The sequence below is a fragment of the Lytechinus variegatus genome, chromosome 9 (assembly GCF_018143015.1).
Source record: "Lytechinus variegatus isolate NC3 chromosome 9, Lvar_3.0, whole genome shotgun sequence".
Taxonomy (NCBI): Eukaryota; Metazoa; Echinodermata; class Echinoidea; order Temnopleuroida; family Toxopneustidae; genus Lytechinus; species Lytechinus variegatus.
In genome coordinates this window covers 13,608,517-13,624,977 of record NC_054748.1, presented here as the reverse complement: position 1 = coordinate 13,624,977, position 16,461 = coordinate 13,608,517, and the positions used below count along the sequence as shown (strand labels likewise).

The 16,461-nt window shown below is 36.8% G+C and overlaps 1 protein-coding gene across 1 annotated transcript; it reads left to right on the top strand.

Annotated features, from left to right (window-relative positions):
- The first annotated feature begins 2 nt into the window (after nt 1-2).
- On the top strand, nt 3-15,051 carry LOC121421009 (ruvB-like 2). The gene is made up of 14 exons (XM_041615592.1): nt 3-68; nt 1,819-1,998; nt 3,043-3,115; nt 4,226-4,355; nt 5,149-5,215; nt 7,761-7,867; nt 8,711-8,804; nt 9,558-9,681; nt 10,704-10,798; nt 12,580-12,698; nt 13,044-13,163; nt 13,583-13,712; nt 14,257-14,383; nt 14,957-15,051. The coding sequence occupies exons 1-14, from the start codon at nt 60-62 to the stop codon at nt 14,980-14,982; spliced, it is 1,401 nt and encodes a 466-aa protein (XP_041471526.1). The 5' UTR covers nt 3-59; the 3' UTR covers nt 14,983-15,051.
- Nucleotides 15,052-16,461: the final 1,410 nt, after the last annotated feature.

Below are 16,461 nucleotides of genomic sequence, written 5' to 3'. Positions count from 1 at the left end.
CCTCTCGCACGTTGTTCTCGGAGGTAAAGCGCCATCTAGCGTTGTCATCACAGATCAAAATGGCAGCGGTAAGTTCGCGTGGGTTTTGTAAATTTGACTCGCAACTTGATGAAATAAATGACTCTGTAGCCTAATTGATTAGTTGAATTTTATTATGCTTGTAGGGATATTAAGGAGGATTATATACTAGTGACAGTTGAATTAGTAGTATTGGAATTCTTACTTTAATTGATTGACTTTTGTTCGATTTTGGAGTGCAGTGTTTAATTTTTTATGTTGTGCATGACAACGGATCACCAACCCGCGCTGCGCCAGAGGCAGAGAAGCTCAGCCGGCCGACGCGGCGGCGCCGGGTGAGCTTCGGCGGAGCGGTGCCGTCCGTCGAACCCGAGGCGAAGCGAAGGAAAGCGCGGCTGAGCGACATTGCAGAGGCTCGGAGCCTAAGTTTAAGTTTACCAAGTCAAGAAAAGATAATGCAGGCTCATGAGTCATGTGAGTAGACAGCTGGCAGCCGTCTGTTTCGAGGAGTTCTTTAACTTTTTTTTTAATTTCTCTTACACAGACGGCTCGCTATCGACTATCGTGCGTGCAGCCACCATTTATAGCCTAGCCCTAGGGACTTGCGATGCAAAATCCCCCCGTCGGGGCTCTTCAATTTTTGTCTTTAATGAATAAAAATTTTGAAAATTAATGCGACCAAAATGCAAATTAATATTCCCTCTTCGGCTCTTGGCATTAATTGCCAAAAACGGAGAAAAATCAAGTTAAAAGGTACAAAAACAGTGACTTACCTCGGCTGTCGTGCAAATTCACTTCCCCGTTTTATCCGATCTTAAGTACATAAACATATGGCCGTTAAGTCCCCTGTACAGATCGCGCTAGAAGTACTTCGGTCTCTGTATTTGGTCAATGTCAATGAAGCCAACGGAGTTCAGCTGAACAACCAAAATAACAGAGACCGAAGCTTTTGGTCTAGCTCATGAGATGATGAGTCATGTTAGGGTGTCTGAAGACACACTGCACTGAAAAGTTTGAGCATAAATTAAATAAAACAGGCTGATGATGTACATGATCATGATGATAGGCCAAAAGGGGAAAACATTTAGCACATTTTTTCGGGAAGTTCATGCGAGTAGAAAAATGTGATCTGAATTGATTATTTATTAACTTGTGTTTGACTGCTTTGGCATGTATGGGAAGAGATATTCAGGGGCTTCTTTTGACAGTAAGGAAAAGTTTATATGATCATTTTAATTAGGATTTAAGGATTTAGAGATAAATTGCAAACCCTTATGTGTGTAGAGATTGCCATTTCCCCATCATGGCCCATGCATTTTTGGTTTAAAAAAAGAGGAGTGAAAAATGACTAACAACATGAGTCATGACAGCTTCCAAAAAAAGCTCTTGAAAAATCACCTTGAAATTGAAAATACCCCTCAGCTCACTCCTCATAACCTGGCTCCAATTCTAATTTCATCTTCAAGGTAGCACTGCAGAGCCCAGATGATGATGATGATGATGAAAAAAATGAAAATAAAAGAAAGATTTAAAGAGAGAGAGAAGAGAGGAAACAAAAAGAAAGAGATCATGATAGAGAAATAGAAAAGACAAGTAGATTCTTTAAGGAAATATGTTTTTAAAAATCAAATACGAACATTTGAATAAAATGGGAAGACATGAGAGAGCATGGAGAGAGCTCGAGAGATGGGGGAAAAGGTGAACCTGATCAATAACAGTTTTTCTTTCGAAAACAGACTGGTTGCCATTAGATATTTGTTTTTTTTCAATATTATTCATCATTCTTACCTTCATCTGCAGTCAACAGCACAGAAGGTCCAGGAGGTTCGTGAAGTGACAAGGATCGAGCGGATAGGAGCGCATTCTCACATCAGAGGTCTTGGTCTGGACGATGCCTTGGAAGCGAGGAATGTGTCCCAGGGTATGGTGGGCCAGACGGCGGCCAGGAGAGCTGCAGGAGTCATCCTAGAGATGATCAAGGTATGAAAGACAGCTGGGCCCTGTAACCTAAGGGGTTGAGATGAACTGTAGGGACAGTGATTTTCCGTTTTACCGGTAAATAAAACAGAAACTCTGTTTGGTCCTTATACTTTTCATGTAAAAATTCATGGAATTCACCTTTGCAAAACGGAATCCAGGTTTGTGGTGTGTACATTTTCAGTGACAAAATGGAATTTCCATTTTTAGATCAAGTTGAAACGGAATTACAGATTTTCAGAAACGGATAAGATCATTTTTTTTAATAGAAAATCGCTGTCTCCAGAACTGCAAAAGCAGGTGACTCTGCCCAAGCCTCGGGACCAAAGAAATCTGTTCAAATTGGGAAAAATTCAACTTAAACAGTCCATAAAAAAGAGATATTTTGCATGTTCTGGTGTGAATTAATGCATCAAGGAAGGTGACTGTTCCACTTAAGGTTGACTTGTGCAAATTCTGCTGTATGGAGAGCCACTTTGATTGGTTCCAGGTCAGTGTATGTGCAATGGTGATCTGGGCTCCGTAACACAAAGATTAGCGATCAATCGCTAAATGAACTGAACAATCAAGATCAATGTTACACGTGCGTTTGGCGCAAAATACTGACTAGGAACCAATCAGAAGTGTTCTTCCATATTTGCTATTCATCGCAAATCTTTGTGTTACGGAGCCCTGGAGCCCATAACACAAAAGTTGGCAATGATCGTAGAACATTTTTTTATGATTGATTGCATTGAATACAAGGTACAATCAATGGTGATAATCAACCATACAATTCATTGCTAACCTTCGTGTTACGAAGCCCAGGATCGATAATTTGCATTTAGCAATTTTTTTTTTATTGCAAACTTTTGTGTTATGCAGTCCAAAAAGGAAAGGCTACATAATATATATGAATATACTACCCAGGGAGCAAAATCTCACTTTTGGGGTGAAATTTGAAATGATATGATTTTAAAAAGTTTATTTAGGATCTATTTTCCATGAAGGACCTTTCATGGGTGGGTTAACTTTTATTACATTTGTTTATTTTTCCCCTTATTACAGGAAGGTAAAATAGCAGGACGAGCCGTTCTTATTGCTGGTCAACCAGGTACCGGTAAAACAGCTATAGCCATGGGTGAGTAGACAACCATTTCTGTATTTTTAAGTCCAGGGGTCTAGGTGCCGATCACAATGAAGTTGTAACTCTTTATGAAATGGGCTCAAGTTCAACTATGAAAGTCATAGTTTAATACTGCTAAAATTATTTGAAGCAACAAATGTTAAAAACTTTGTATGCTTGTAGTGTGTGTTTAACCCTAGGCCGTGCAAATTTTGTTGACCGCGCTGTTTGCTGACTTTTTACTTTCAAGTCTTGCGCAACTTTTGAGACCAATTTTGCGTCACCTGTGTATGCAGTTCCGAAATTACAAAACATTATGTAAGTGCATTTCAGACCAAAAATTGCTCAAAAACGTGACTTTGTGTACAAAGTCAATGTAAATTTTGTTTTCAACCAAAAATCATGAATGTATCATTATTTTTAGTTTTGCTGGTCTAAATGTATTTATTTTATGCTGTTTATGATCTTAGAAGAGTCCCCAATGAATTTCATTGAACAAACAATGAAAAACAAAGGGTCCAAAAAACAAAGAAATACATAAGAAATTGCAAAAAACAATATAATACATAAGAAATTGGTCTCATATATCAATATTTTCCATGTAAACTTGCTAAGAACACCACAAAGAATCTCTATGCCAAAAATTAGTGGAGCTTTATTTATGGAGTTAGAGGAAAAAGTATGATTTTGCATACTCATAATGCATAAATTAGCATAATTACTCAATTACAATTGGCATGAGATAAATTACTATATAATTTTGTAGATTATATCCCAGACAACCTGCATGCCAATTTTCGGCGCGATTGCGCATTCGACGGCCGAGATCTCAAGGGGGGCCTGATTATGATAATATACACTGCATTTTAGTTACAGTCTGAAAGAAACTTGCCCAAAGAGAAAACTCCTGGAAACTATAAAAGTACACAGTGAATGGGAGGATTGTCCCTTCCACTTTTCTAAATTGACTGATTTTAGATGTCAAAAGGGTGAGTTACGTAGTACTAGTGATTTCAGTATTCAAATTCTCATAACTTTCGTATTTTGAATTTTAATTTTCTCAAATTTTCATTGGGTTTCATGGGTTTTATTTTACTTTCATTTTGAATACTTTTCTTGAAACAGGTATGGCTCAAGCACTCGGTCAGGACACGCCATTCACAGCTATTGCCGGCAGTGAAATCTTCTCACTTGAAATGAGTAAAACAGAGGCTCTCACACAGGCTTTCAGAAGGTCCATTGGCATCAGGATAAAGTAGGTTCAACACCCCTTTAAATACATATTTAATACATAAAAAAGTATCTTCTACAAAGTCATAATATTAATACAGGGTAATCATCTATGTGCTTTACAAATATAGAGAAAAGTACATATCATGAAATTTCATGACTTTGTTTTTTCCTGGAGAGTCATTTCATGAGCAACTTTTTATGAAAATGATAACTTTTTATGAAAATTATTTCAGGACGTATTTTTCTACCATATCTATTACTACCAGGAAGCCATTTTGTGGAATCACTTATTGCTGAATTACAGAACAGCATTAGTTGAATCTTTTAGAACTAGTCCTGAGTTTTCATAGAAATCATGTTCATTTTCCATAAAAGCCAAGTTAAGCAGTGCTTAATTGTATTTCGAGAATATATTTTCCAAGGTACTTTTATTACATTGAAATTACCATGATGTCTTTGAATAGCAGAAGTTTTGGTGCTTTGCAGAAAGAGTTGAGTTGGGAAAAGTAAAAACTCAGAAAACCGTGCACAATTCTTAAATGCAGGAACATTGATTTTCTGTTCTTAAAAAATGTCCTTTTGTGTTTGAAAAGCTGTAATTCCATTTCCAGCTCAAGTCAATGAATTCTCACATGAAAAGTAAATAACCAAAATTGACTCTCCGTTTTGATTTACTGGTAAAATGAAAAATCACTATCTGTATGAATGCATGCCTATGATTCATTGAAAATGAAGTTGTGATTGACTGTAACTGTTTGAGCAACTGACCCCACAGCCTCTTTTAATGTGTGTTTTTTTTTATCATATCTTTGTAGAGAGGAGACAGAAATCATTGAGGGAGAAGTAGTTGAAATTCAGATTGATAGGCCAGCCACAGGAACGGTAAGTACATCTTTTATTCCAGGATTTTGAAGGAATTTTATTCAAAGAATATTCTGTCTGTCCTGTCTTTCACAAAAATTGTGTAATAAGAAAATTTGTAACTTCTTTTTGCTTCAAATGTTTGTGTTCTAGATTTCATCCACCTTGTGGATATGCTGGAGTGAAGTGATCAGTCACTTTTTTTTTATTTATAAAAATGTCTTAATGTAGGATAATATGTTCAGGTCGTTCAGGTCGACTTAAAAACAATAAAAGCATAAGCATGCAATAATTTGGTTCATATTTAAATCAGAATACCAAGTCATTAAGCAAGGCTCCACATTAACTTCGGGCCACCAAAACCTTCAAATAATTTTTTTTGGTGGCCCACTAATAAAGTTTGGTGGCCCGAAAAATATAAAGAAAAACATTAATTAAAAATGAATAAAACAAACTGAAATATTCTGCAATCACTAACACGTACCACTATTCTTTGTACATCTTGTATGTAAATCGTGCTTGCTGTTATTTTACTTTGCTTATTTTGTGGTAATATATAAATTGTTCTGTCATTGTAAATATGAAATGATTGAAAGAGAAAAAAAGAATTGTATTGTTCCTAGGTTGTGTAGATTTTTAATCTCCGTATAGACACATACTCATAATGGTAAAGTAAATAAATAGTGCAAACTCAGATAGATTTACAAAACAATGATTTTTCCTTTCTTCCTTTTTGATTGTAAAACCTAGATTATGCAGGCCCCAAATCCAGTTTATTTTCTCTTTTCCAGCATATTATAGCAGGAGAAAATCACATGCTGCAGAATTAGAACAATGTGTAAAAGGGGGAAATAAACAAAAATAATTTTTAGAATAGTATATTGAAAAAAGAAAACAAAAATTGTAAAAATGAATACGTTAAGTGAAATAAAACAAAAGAAAAAATGAAGAAAGAAAAAACAAAGAACAGGTCATAAAAAAAATTTGAGAAAAAACAAAAGAAAATTTAAGAAAAATAAATAAAACAAAATTATCAAAAAATGGGGAAAATTATTATTATTCAGTAGAAACATGTTCTTTAATCAGGCATTTTCAATGGGAAGGGGTATAAATGGTTTAATCACTATGAAAAAAATGAAAGAAAAAAATAAAATGGCAAAAGTTATCTGGAAAAAACAGTGAGAAAATTCCTTCCCAATATTTGACAAAATGATGGAAAAAATTCACATGTCATATCAATGAAATGCCTTCCCAAAGTATCTACTTTGGGTTTAAGAAGTCATTTGTAAACGAGAAAGAAAGAGCGGCCTATTTATTTTTGGCTCGAAGAGACACAGCTTCGAAATCAACCAAATATCAACATACATACAAATGCACATATGGGACTGTGATGTACTCACCTATGTGTTTTATGTGTATTAATGCATTTGGAAATCGGTCTTTTTGAGTCAAAAGAGAGGTCATAATTCCTCCTTTAAATGCTTGCAATTAATCACGTTTCAGTAAATATGGACTGTAGAAGGGCATTTCATTGGTGTAAAATGTGACTTTGACGTAGATTTCCAAAGTTCTGGGGAAGATTTCTTAGCAGTAACATTTCGTATCGCAGCTCCCTGAGTCTGAATAGTCTGCTCGTGCACTAGCTAGCTAGCTGCAGTGGTTTCATGCATGCAAAGCTCAGCCAGACAGCCGGCGCGGCCGGCTGAATAATAGTTACTGTATGCTAGCGGTAGGCCTACATACTGTCATGACTATGCAATCTTTGTGTGTAGATTAACAAAAAAGGCGCATGACGAATTGGCTTGCAATTTTAACTATAGAAGGTTGATAAATGCATGCAAAATCGGGAGAAAAATTGCGCTACTTTGAAAATTATTGGTTGCCCGATTCGGGCCACCAAAATTTAACATTTTTTCAATAATGGTTGCCCGAGATGAATTTTTGGTGGCCCCGGGCCACCGGGCCACCGCTAATGTCGAGCCTTGCATTAAGGACTTAAGTAGGTGTTGTAATTTGCTGGTGTTTTTGGAATGCTATCGAATTTCTTGTGATCGCGTAACCAAAGATAGATGGAGGAGAATTAAATCCCAAAATTTTTCCTGTTTTTAGTGGGAATAAATTTGCAACTAAGAATTGTATTTTACAAATATGGGAATAAAACAGACTGAGACTGATTTAGAGCACCTATGAAACCTGTGACCATGCGTTTGTAAGATTGTGCGCTAGTAAAGATCAGCTTCATGAAATACCTCCAAGAGCCCCTATAAAAGTAAAAATTATTTTGAATACCAAATTATCTTATGAAAGTACCTTGTCTCATGTATTACAAAGTACTATCTGTCTACCTTGTCTTATCACAAATATTGTAGAGGGGCCCATTTCATAAAGAGTTACAACTGTTGTAACCTTGAAATTATGGCTACTACCATGGTAACAGGGCTCAGCAGCCAATCAAAATCAAGGTTACCATGGCAGTTGCCATAATACCAAAGTTACAACGGTTGCAACTCTTTATGAAACGGTGGTCCCATGTCTTACATTTTTTGCATGGTATATGTTCTTGCAGGGTGCCAAGGTTGGGAAGTTAACTCTCAAGACTACAGAGATGGAAACAGTTTACGACCTTGGAACTAAGATGATTGAATCACTCACCAAAGAAAAGGTCCAAGCAGGGTAAATATGATTTTTGATTAATGAAACCGACCGACCGATACATTGTCTTCCATTAGGATAAGTTGCTCGTTAAAGAGAAATGCCAGTAGTTGCAGTAAACACTGATTTCATGAGAAAGTCTGTAAAACCAGGCTTAATTGTCAGTATATCATCGAGGATCTAGATCCGGTACGGTTACATAAACTGAACTTAATGAAATCTTGTAATCTACGCTGAAAAATGTTCACACTGAAGATCACCAACACAGATAGGCACACGTGGGACTGTGTATTATTGCTGGAATAAAGACCCGACGGAAGTGACTGAATCCGCGCTTATTTTACTTATTTCTCAGCAATTACACAATTTCTTCCAGAATCCTTTGGCACATATTTTTTATTCATACAAACAGACTCTTGGGTGGTCATTATATTAGATTCTGTAAAAAGTCATTTTGAGATCGTTACCAAAAGTGGACACCCATATTGATCATGCAGTCTTGGTGGAAGTCATGCGTGGTCCTATGCTGTGATTGGCATTCGTAATTGGACACCTTGCTTTCCAGGAGACATAATTGATCCCTTGAAAATGAAGAAATATGACATGCCAACATTATTTCCATAGGAATTTAGATATCAATAATATAGATTAAGTATCGTTGGGAAAACATGATCAATTGTGATTTCTAATTGCCATTCAATGTTGCTTTTCCTTTTTAATACAGTATTTTTATCATTATTATGATTATTATCTTATTTTTATCACTATCATCGTCATCATTATCACTGCTTTATAATCATCAGTTGCTAGTAATTTTATTTTTACTAATATCACATTATTGGTTAATATTCTCTTCACCCACAGGGACATCATCACAATAGACAAGGCTACAGGTAAAATCAATAAACTTGGAAGATCATTCACAAGAGCCAGGGACTATGATGCCATGGGACCACAGGTAAGAACTGTATTCTGAAGTTTAGTTTGATTTAGGCCATGGTCTAACTGTGTTAAGATTATGGAAAGCCAAAAGTGTGAAAGTTTATTTACATTCCATCCTGGCTATGTTTATTTTGTTCCTTTCCCATGTTTAATTTTGAAGTTATTATTTTTTTATTATTCCAAGACAGTTGTGAATGATTTGAGTGTCAATTGAGGTAACAGACATTTGCTGTTGAGTTTTAAAGCAGATACAAAACAAAAGCGCCATCTCGAGTCCTCATCTACTCATACCTGGCCAGTTTCCTTACCATAATGCTAGTGTAGTCTAGTAATATAGACCAACTTGAACGATAACATTCTTATTAACTACTCACTACATTTATACTGCAATAAAACTATGTTACCAAGTAGCAAGATAATTACTCTTCCTCTCAAAACATTTCTGTTTCTCTATACAAATACAATTATACATGTAGGTCAAAGCATTCTCTGTACTATAAGTCGATGTCTGAAAAATGTACATTTCAAGACTGTATTTATAACATACAGTCAATGAGAGACCACACACAGTTGACTCCCCCTTTAAATATGTTGTAATTAACTATCCATAACCCAACATAGGTTTCTGTACCCAAAATGATTTCTTATCAGAAAAACAACAACCAGGGTACTAACAACAATTAGTGGCATTAGTACCCTGCAGGGTAGATACAGAGCTTAAACTTCAGCAAGGGATTATCTCAATGATTAATACTTTCTTTTCTCACAGACCAAGTTCGTCCAGTGTCCCGAAGGTGAACTTCAGAAGAGGAAAGAGGTTGTTCACACGGTGACGTTACACGAGATAGATGTTATCAACAGCCGTACGCAGGGATTCCTTGCTCTGTTCTCAGGTGCGTTCACACTTGTGATGGTCTATTCATACATTGTCTTAACCATTTAGGCCCAAATTCGCAAAAGTGGTTTTGAAAAACTCATTAAAAACAGTGAACTCATGAATAAAATAGCGTACTTAAAGGTAAATGCTAGGTTTGGTAACGATATCAAAATGAGTTCGTACAGAATCCAATGAAATGACCACCAAAGTGTCTGTTTGTATAAATAAAATGTACGTGCCAAAGGATTCTGGAAGAAATTTTGTAATTGCTGAGAAATCAGCAAATAAGCACAGGATTCGGGTAGAGCGTCGGGCCCGACATTCAAAGCAATAATTATACACTGTCCCACATGCGCCTATCTGTGTTGGGGATCTTCGTTGTGAACATTTTTCAGCGTAGATTTCAAGATTTCACAAAGTTCAGTTTATGTAACTGTACCAGATCTAGATCCTCGATGATATACTGACAATTAGGCCTTGTTTTACAGACTTTCTCATGAAATCAGTATTTACTGGAATTTCTCTTTAACCATGGCAACAGGTGGCCATTTGGCGCACTGACAAAAGCACACATTAGCATTGGAATTTTTTGATATACGCAGTAATAAGCATAATTTATACAGGAAATCTGCATAAATCATGGGTTCAAACAATGCTTTTAAACACTATATTGTGAATTCGGGCCTTGCAGTTTGATCTCATTGAATGTCCTTTAGTGTGGAAAATCATTATTCATTAGGGGCTATTTTTTCTTCATCTCACATAGTGTCATTATATCATCATCATGTGATATGCGCTATACAAGAACAGGGTTCCGTTGCAGAAAGAGTTGCATTTAAACGCAAGTCAAAAAATCAATCGCAAAGTCCCAAATGCGCGCTGTTGATTGGTTGAAAATCAAGTTGCGCATGATTTTTTAGAGTTGCGATTGATTGCAACTCTTTCTGCAACGGGCCCCTGGGGCCCGTTGCAGGCCCCAGGGGCCTGTTTATGATATATGTAAATTCATATTTTTCTTGTTGTTTCTGTTTGTTCTAGGTGATACTGGTGAGATCAAACCAGAGGTCAGAGAGCAGATCAATGCTAAGGTTGCTGAATGGAGAGAAGAAGGGAAAGCCGACATTGTACCAGGGGTAAGACTCTCTCATAATAATTGTACTTGTATATATGGCACTTAACTATCAGAAGTCTCTAATCACTCTATAATAATAATAGGCATTTATATAGCGCCATCTATCTAGAAATATTCTATTCCGAGGCGCGTTGTTATTATTACCCCTGGCTTTAGCTCGAGCTGCCTCTCAGCACTCATGCATTCAAGGAATTAATCCTGCCAGGTACCCATTCACCTCACCTGGGTCGAGTGCAGCACAATGTGGATAAATTTCTTGCTGAAGGAAATTACGCAATGGCTGGGATTCGAACCCACAACCCTCTGTTTCAAAGTCAGAAGACTTATCCACTGGGCCACCACGCTCTATAGTAATGCAGCATAATTAACCTGGCTTTTATAGCAGAGCAGCTGTTACCTACACTGCGTTTTAAGGGATAAATTCGTACCAGGTAACCATTCACCTTACCTAGGTGGCGTGCAACACAATGAGGGTAAATTCCTGGCTGAAGGAAAACATGTCATGACCTGGAAGATAATAATCATAACCACTACTTATATTAACCCTATCTAGGCCGGGGTATTTTGGGAGTTCATATGGCCGGGGGGGGCCTCCCAGGCCGTCGACCGCGCGATCGCGCTGAAAATTGGCACGCGGGTTGCCTGGGACATAGTCTACAAGCTTATATAGTGATTTCTTTCATATGAATTGCTATTAAGTGATTATGCTAATTTATGTGAAATCATACTTTTTCCTCTAACTCCCTAAATAAACCTCCAAATGTACTAATTTTTGGTATAGAAACTCTTTGTGGTGTTCTTAGCAAGTGTACGTGAAAAAATTGCAATATCAAATCTTTTTCTTATGTATTATATTGTTTTTTGCAATTTCTTATATATTTCTTTGTTTTCTTTACCTTTTGTTTTTCATCGTTTTTTTCAATGAAATTCGTTGGGGACTCTTCCGTGATCATAAAAAGCATAAGATAAATACATTTAGACCAGCAAAACTAAAAATAATCATGCATTTATGAATTTTGGTTGAAAACACAATTTGCATTGACTTTGTGCATGAAATCACGTTTTTGAGCAAATTTTTGGTCTGACATGCACTTACATAATGTTGTGTAATTTTGGAACCACTTCCCGGGTGATGCAAAATTGGTCTCAAAAGTCAGCGAGCGACGCGGTCAAAAAATTTCGCGCTGCGAAAATATTGCGGGATTCGTTGAGAGGGGGCCTCCGAGGACAACCCCTCCCCCGGCCTAGATAGGGTTAAAGGGGGAGTTTACCTTTGTCAATTGTAGGAAAATTTGAAAGGAACAAGCAAAGCAATGCTTTTACTAATTACGATTTTTAGGTTTATCTACTAGACATGGAAAGCACTGTGCATACTTAATTTACTTCACTTCATTTAATCTGCAAGTTCTATTTATTGATTAGATTTCCATGCTACCCATGAAAGCACTGGTCATACTTCATTTTAATCTATAGGTTATATTTATTGATGAGGTCCATATGTTTTACATTTGAAAACACTTTTCATAATTCATTTTATTCTACAGATTCTATTTATTGATAAGGTTCATACATGTATGTTAGACGTTGAAAGCATTGTTCATACTTCCTTACATGTATAATCTTCATTTTAAAACTTCATTTTAGGTTCTTTTATTGAGGAGGTTTGTATGCTAGACTTTGAGGGACTCTTCATACTACATTTTAATCTCTATGATATATTTATTGATTTAGTTCATATGTTTTTCATTCAAAACACTGTTCATATTTCAATTTATTCTGCAGGTTCTATTTATTGATGAAGTCCATATGTTGGATATTGAAAGTTTCTCCTTCTTGAATCGAGCGTTGGAAGATGACATGGCACCCGTTCTTATCATGGCCACAAATAGAGGTATCACAAGGTATGTGCGGTAAAACGAAGAGTTGAGAATGAACCCAAATCAAACTCAACCTAAAATTGATCGTTTAATTATGAGATATGAACTTAGATCAGTTTAAAGATTTAATCTCTTTTTGCATCTTAAATTTGCATCAATGATATAATAATTTTCTATTCATTTCATACTTTGAAACATAATATTGGTTATAACATCAGCTGAAATGTATGATGATGGCAAAATTTTTAATAAAGGGTTTTTAAATGTTTTTGCTGAAAGTCATTGAAAGTGATTTTGAATTTTGTTGTTTCATTTCTTTTTATTTTCAACATGAATATTATTTCCCATACTCTCTTGTTTATATCACAGAATTCGAGGCACCAGCTACCAGAGTCCTCATGGTATCCCACTAGACTTGTTGGACAGGCTTCTCATTATCTCTACATCAACGTACAGTGAGAAAGAAATGAGACAGATCCTAAACATCAGGTAATAAAACACCTGGTGGATGAACTAGAGTAGGGCATGGACTGAATTTTTATTCTATGATCAATTTTATTCACCTTGATTTCTTTAACCATTAATTTCTATTTTACATTCTTTTTTTTCATTCTGATAATATTAGGCATTTTTATAGCGCCATTTATTGAGAAATAATTTATTCCTAGGTGTGCTATTATTACCCGGCTTTAGCTTGAGCTAGCCGTTTCCACCGCTCAGTGCAGTCAAGGAATTAATCCTGCCAGGTACCCATTCATCTGGGACGAGTGTCACACAATGTAGGTAAATTTCTTGCTTAATTAAAGAAAACATGCTTTGGCTGGGATTTGAACACACAGACTTCTGATTGAAAGATGAGAGTTAGAACCGCTAAACCATTAATTTTATTCGATTATTTTCTTTCTCAGATGTGAAGAGGAGGATGTTGACATGTCTGATGATGCGTTGACCGTCCTAACAAGAATTGGGCTTGAGACGTCGTTGAGATACGCTATTCAGCTTATCACCGCAGCAAATCTTGTCTCGAGAAAAAGAAAGGTAGGTCTTACTTCTTTGTTGTTCATTATTTATATAGGGCCCAAGAATGTTCTGTAATCTGATTGGTTTGAATAAGGTCACATGACATTTAGTGGGTTTGCGACACTCTTCTCAGTGTATTACTTCAGCAATCCTTGTCTTAGTGAAAAGAAAGGTATAGTCATACTTCTTTATGACGCATACTTTGGGAACTCTTTTTGTAATTACGCAATGTTCCGTCATCTGATTGCCTCAAGCAGGTCACATGACCTTTAGTGGATTTGAGTCAGCTTATTACTGCAGCAAATCTTGTCTCACGGAGAAGACATGTTTATACTTCTTTATTTTTAATTATGCAACATCCAAAAATATTTTCTGTAATCTGATTGGTTCGAATTAGGTCAAATGACATTCAGCGGAATTGAGATATCACTGAGATACTCTTGTTACTTTTCTTAAGCGTAAGAAGCAGCTAGTATGTGGGGGTCCAACCGTATTGCAGAATATGAATAGCACATAAACAAGGGATATATTAAATAACTTTGGTATTCCTCTAATGTTTTAGGGTACAGAAGTCGAAGTAGATGACATCAAACGTGTGTATTCACTTTTCTTGGATGAATCAAGATCGACGCAGTTCTTGAAGGAATATCAGCAGGACTTCATGTTTAATGAAATGGAAGCAGCTGGAGGTGAGATTCATTGTAATTCATACACGGGTTGGCAATGATGGTGGTGGTGATGAAGAGGAGGGTGATGATTATGATGGTGGTGGTGGATTTGGTAGTGCTGGTGATGATAATTCATGTTGGTGGTGGTGGTGATGGCGATGACACTGATGATGACGATAGTATTGGTGGTGGTGGTGATGTTCATATTGGTAGTGATGATAATGATGGTGTTGTTCGGTTGTGATGATGGCAATGAGGATGAGAATGGTGATTTTGACATGATAATGATGGTGGTGATGATGGTGATGATGATGGCGATGATGGTTGTGGTGATGAGGATGATGATGGTGATGAGGATGATGATGATGTCAACTAATAAGATTTCCTGGGGCCTGTTGCAGAAAGAGTTGCGTTTAAACGCAAGTCAAAAAATCAAACGCAAGTCCCAAATGCGCGCTGTTGATTGGTTGAAAATCAAGTTGCGCATGATTTTTAGAGTTGTGATCGATTGCAACTCTTTCTGCAACGGGCCCCTGTACATGTATCCTACTTGTCAGAGTAACTCCTATTGTCTTTTTCTTATTTGATTCGCAGATAATGATGACGAGATGGAAACATGAGAATATCTGTTACAGTCCCCTCCTTTTTGTCAACAATCATCTATTTATTCTCTTCATGCCTCAGAGAATCATCTCAAGAAAAAAAATCAATCAATCCCTCATCCACATTAATACCCAGAAGCGATGAAGTCGTAAAATCCACAAATTTCTTGGGCAGGAAACATTTTGTGACATCTGGGACCCGTAACACAAAGCTTAGTGATGAATAGCAAATATGAAAGAACACTTCTCATTGGTTCGTAGCCGGCACTTTGAACCAAATGCGCATGAACCATTGTTCTTGATTGGTCTATCGATTAAGCGATCGATCGCTAATCTTTGTGTTACGGACCCCTGGAAAGTGATGTTTTCCTGTGGTGGAATCAGCGCTTGAATCTGTTCATGCAAGGACCATTCAAGTGTGTGATGTTTTTTGTAGCTTTCATTTAGACTCTTTGTTTAGTAGGAGAGCAATTCCATAAAATAATATTTTAGTATGTCGGACCTCCATTTTCCTCAGTCCCTACTTCTCTTTAGGAACAGCCCAAGTCATGATAATTTGAGAACATTACACCTTTCATGAAGCACAAAATGGAGACAATACCTTATGGGTTGTCCTGAGGAAGTTAGTGCAAGACCAATGCTCACATAGTTGGCTTTACTTTTAGAGATCCCCTCCCCCGTTTTGAAGACTGGTTCAGACATTTGCCGACAAATTCCCACAACAATCCAAACAAGATGCATTTTCATGGCAAGAAATTCAGAATGACGAGGGCAGAAGTGCCAACCGTTCACCCTTTTTTTGCATATTCCTTTTTTTGTTTTGCTATGAAAATGCAGTCCCCTTTTTGCATAATAATCTACCAAGTTCTTATCAGAGAGGTTTTATCCAAAGCAATTGAGTGTATGGATGCAAGAATGATCCAAGTCCAACTCTTGGCCAAATTACTCATTCTTGAGCCCTTACGATGTGTAATTTGTATCCTGGAATTCCACCCATAAGTGCCCAAAATGAATGGAAACTGACCACAATCACCGTTGGACATGCACAGAAAACATTTTTGCTTTTCTTGATTTACTTGAAATGAATTATCAGTAACTTGGGTCTTTCTTGCATTCATGTACTTGATTGTCTGCAAATGTGTTTCTTTACAAGAATGATAACTTTCTAGCCTTGATGCTTTGTGCATGTTCACATGTACAGGAATAGAAAATATAGTTTGAATTTAAAGTGCTTTTTTGAAATCATGTCATTGCCTCTTCTCGGGAATGAAGGCAATACGTCGCAAATATGACATCAAATCATCGATATCCATAAGCTGGATAGAGCTAGAACTCGCTCTTTTTAGGCCCCAAAATGTCAAGTGTGCACAAAATGCCACACTTTTTGTCTGTTGCTTTGTGCACAGGATTGTTTTTTACGCGTTGGTATGGCCCAATATACTGTCGATTGTGTACTTGTAGTACTTTTCCTTTCCCCCAGGTCGTGCATGCAGCAGC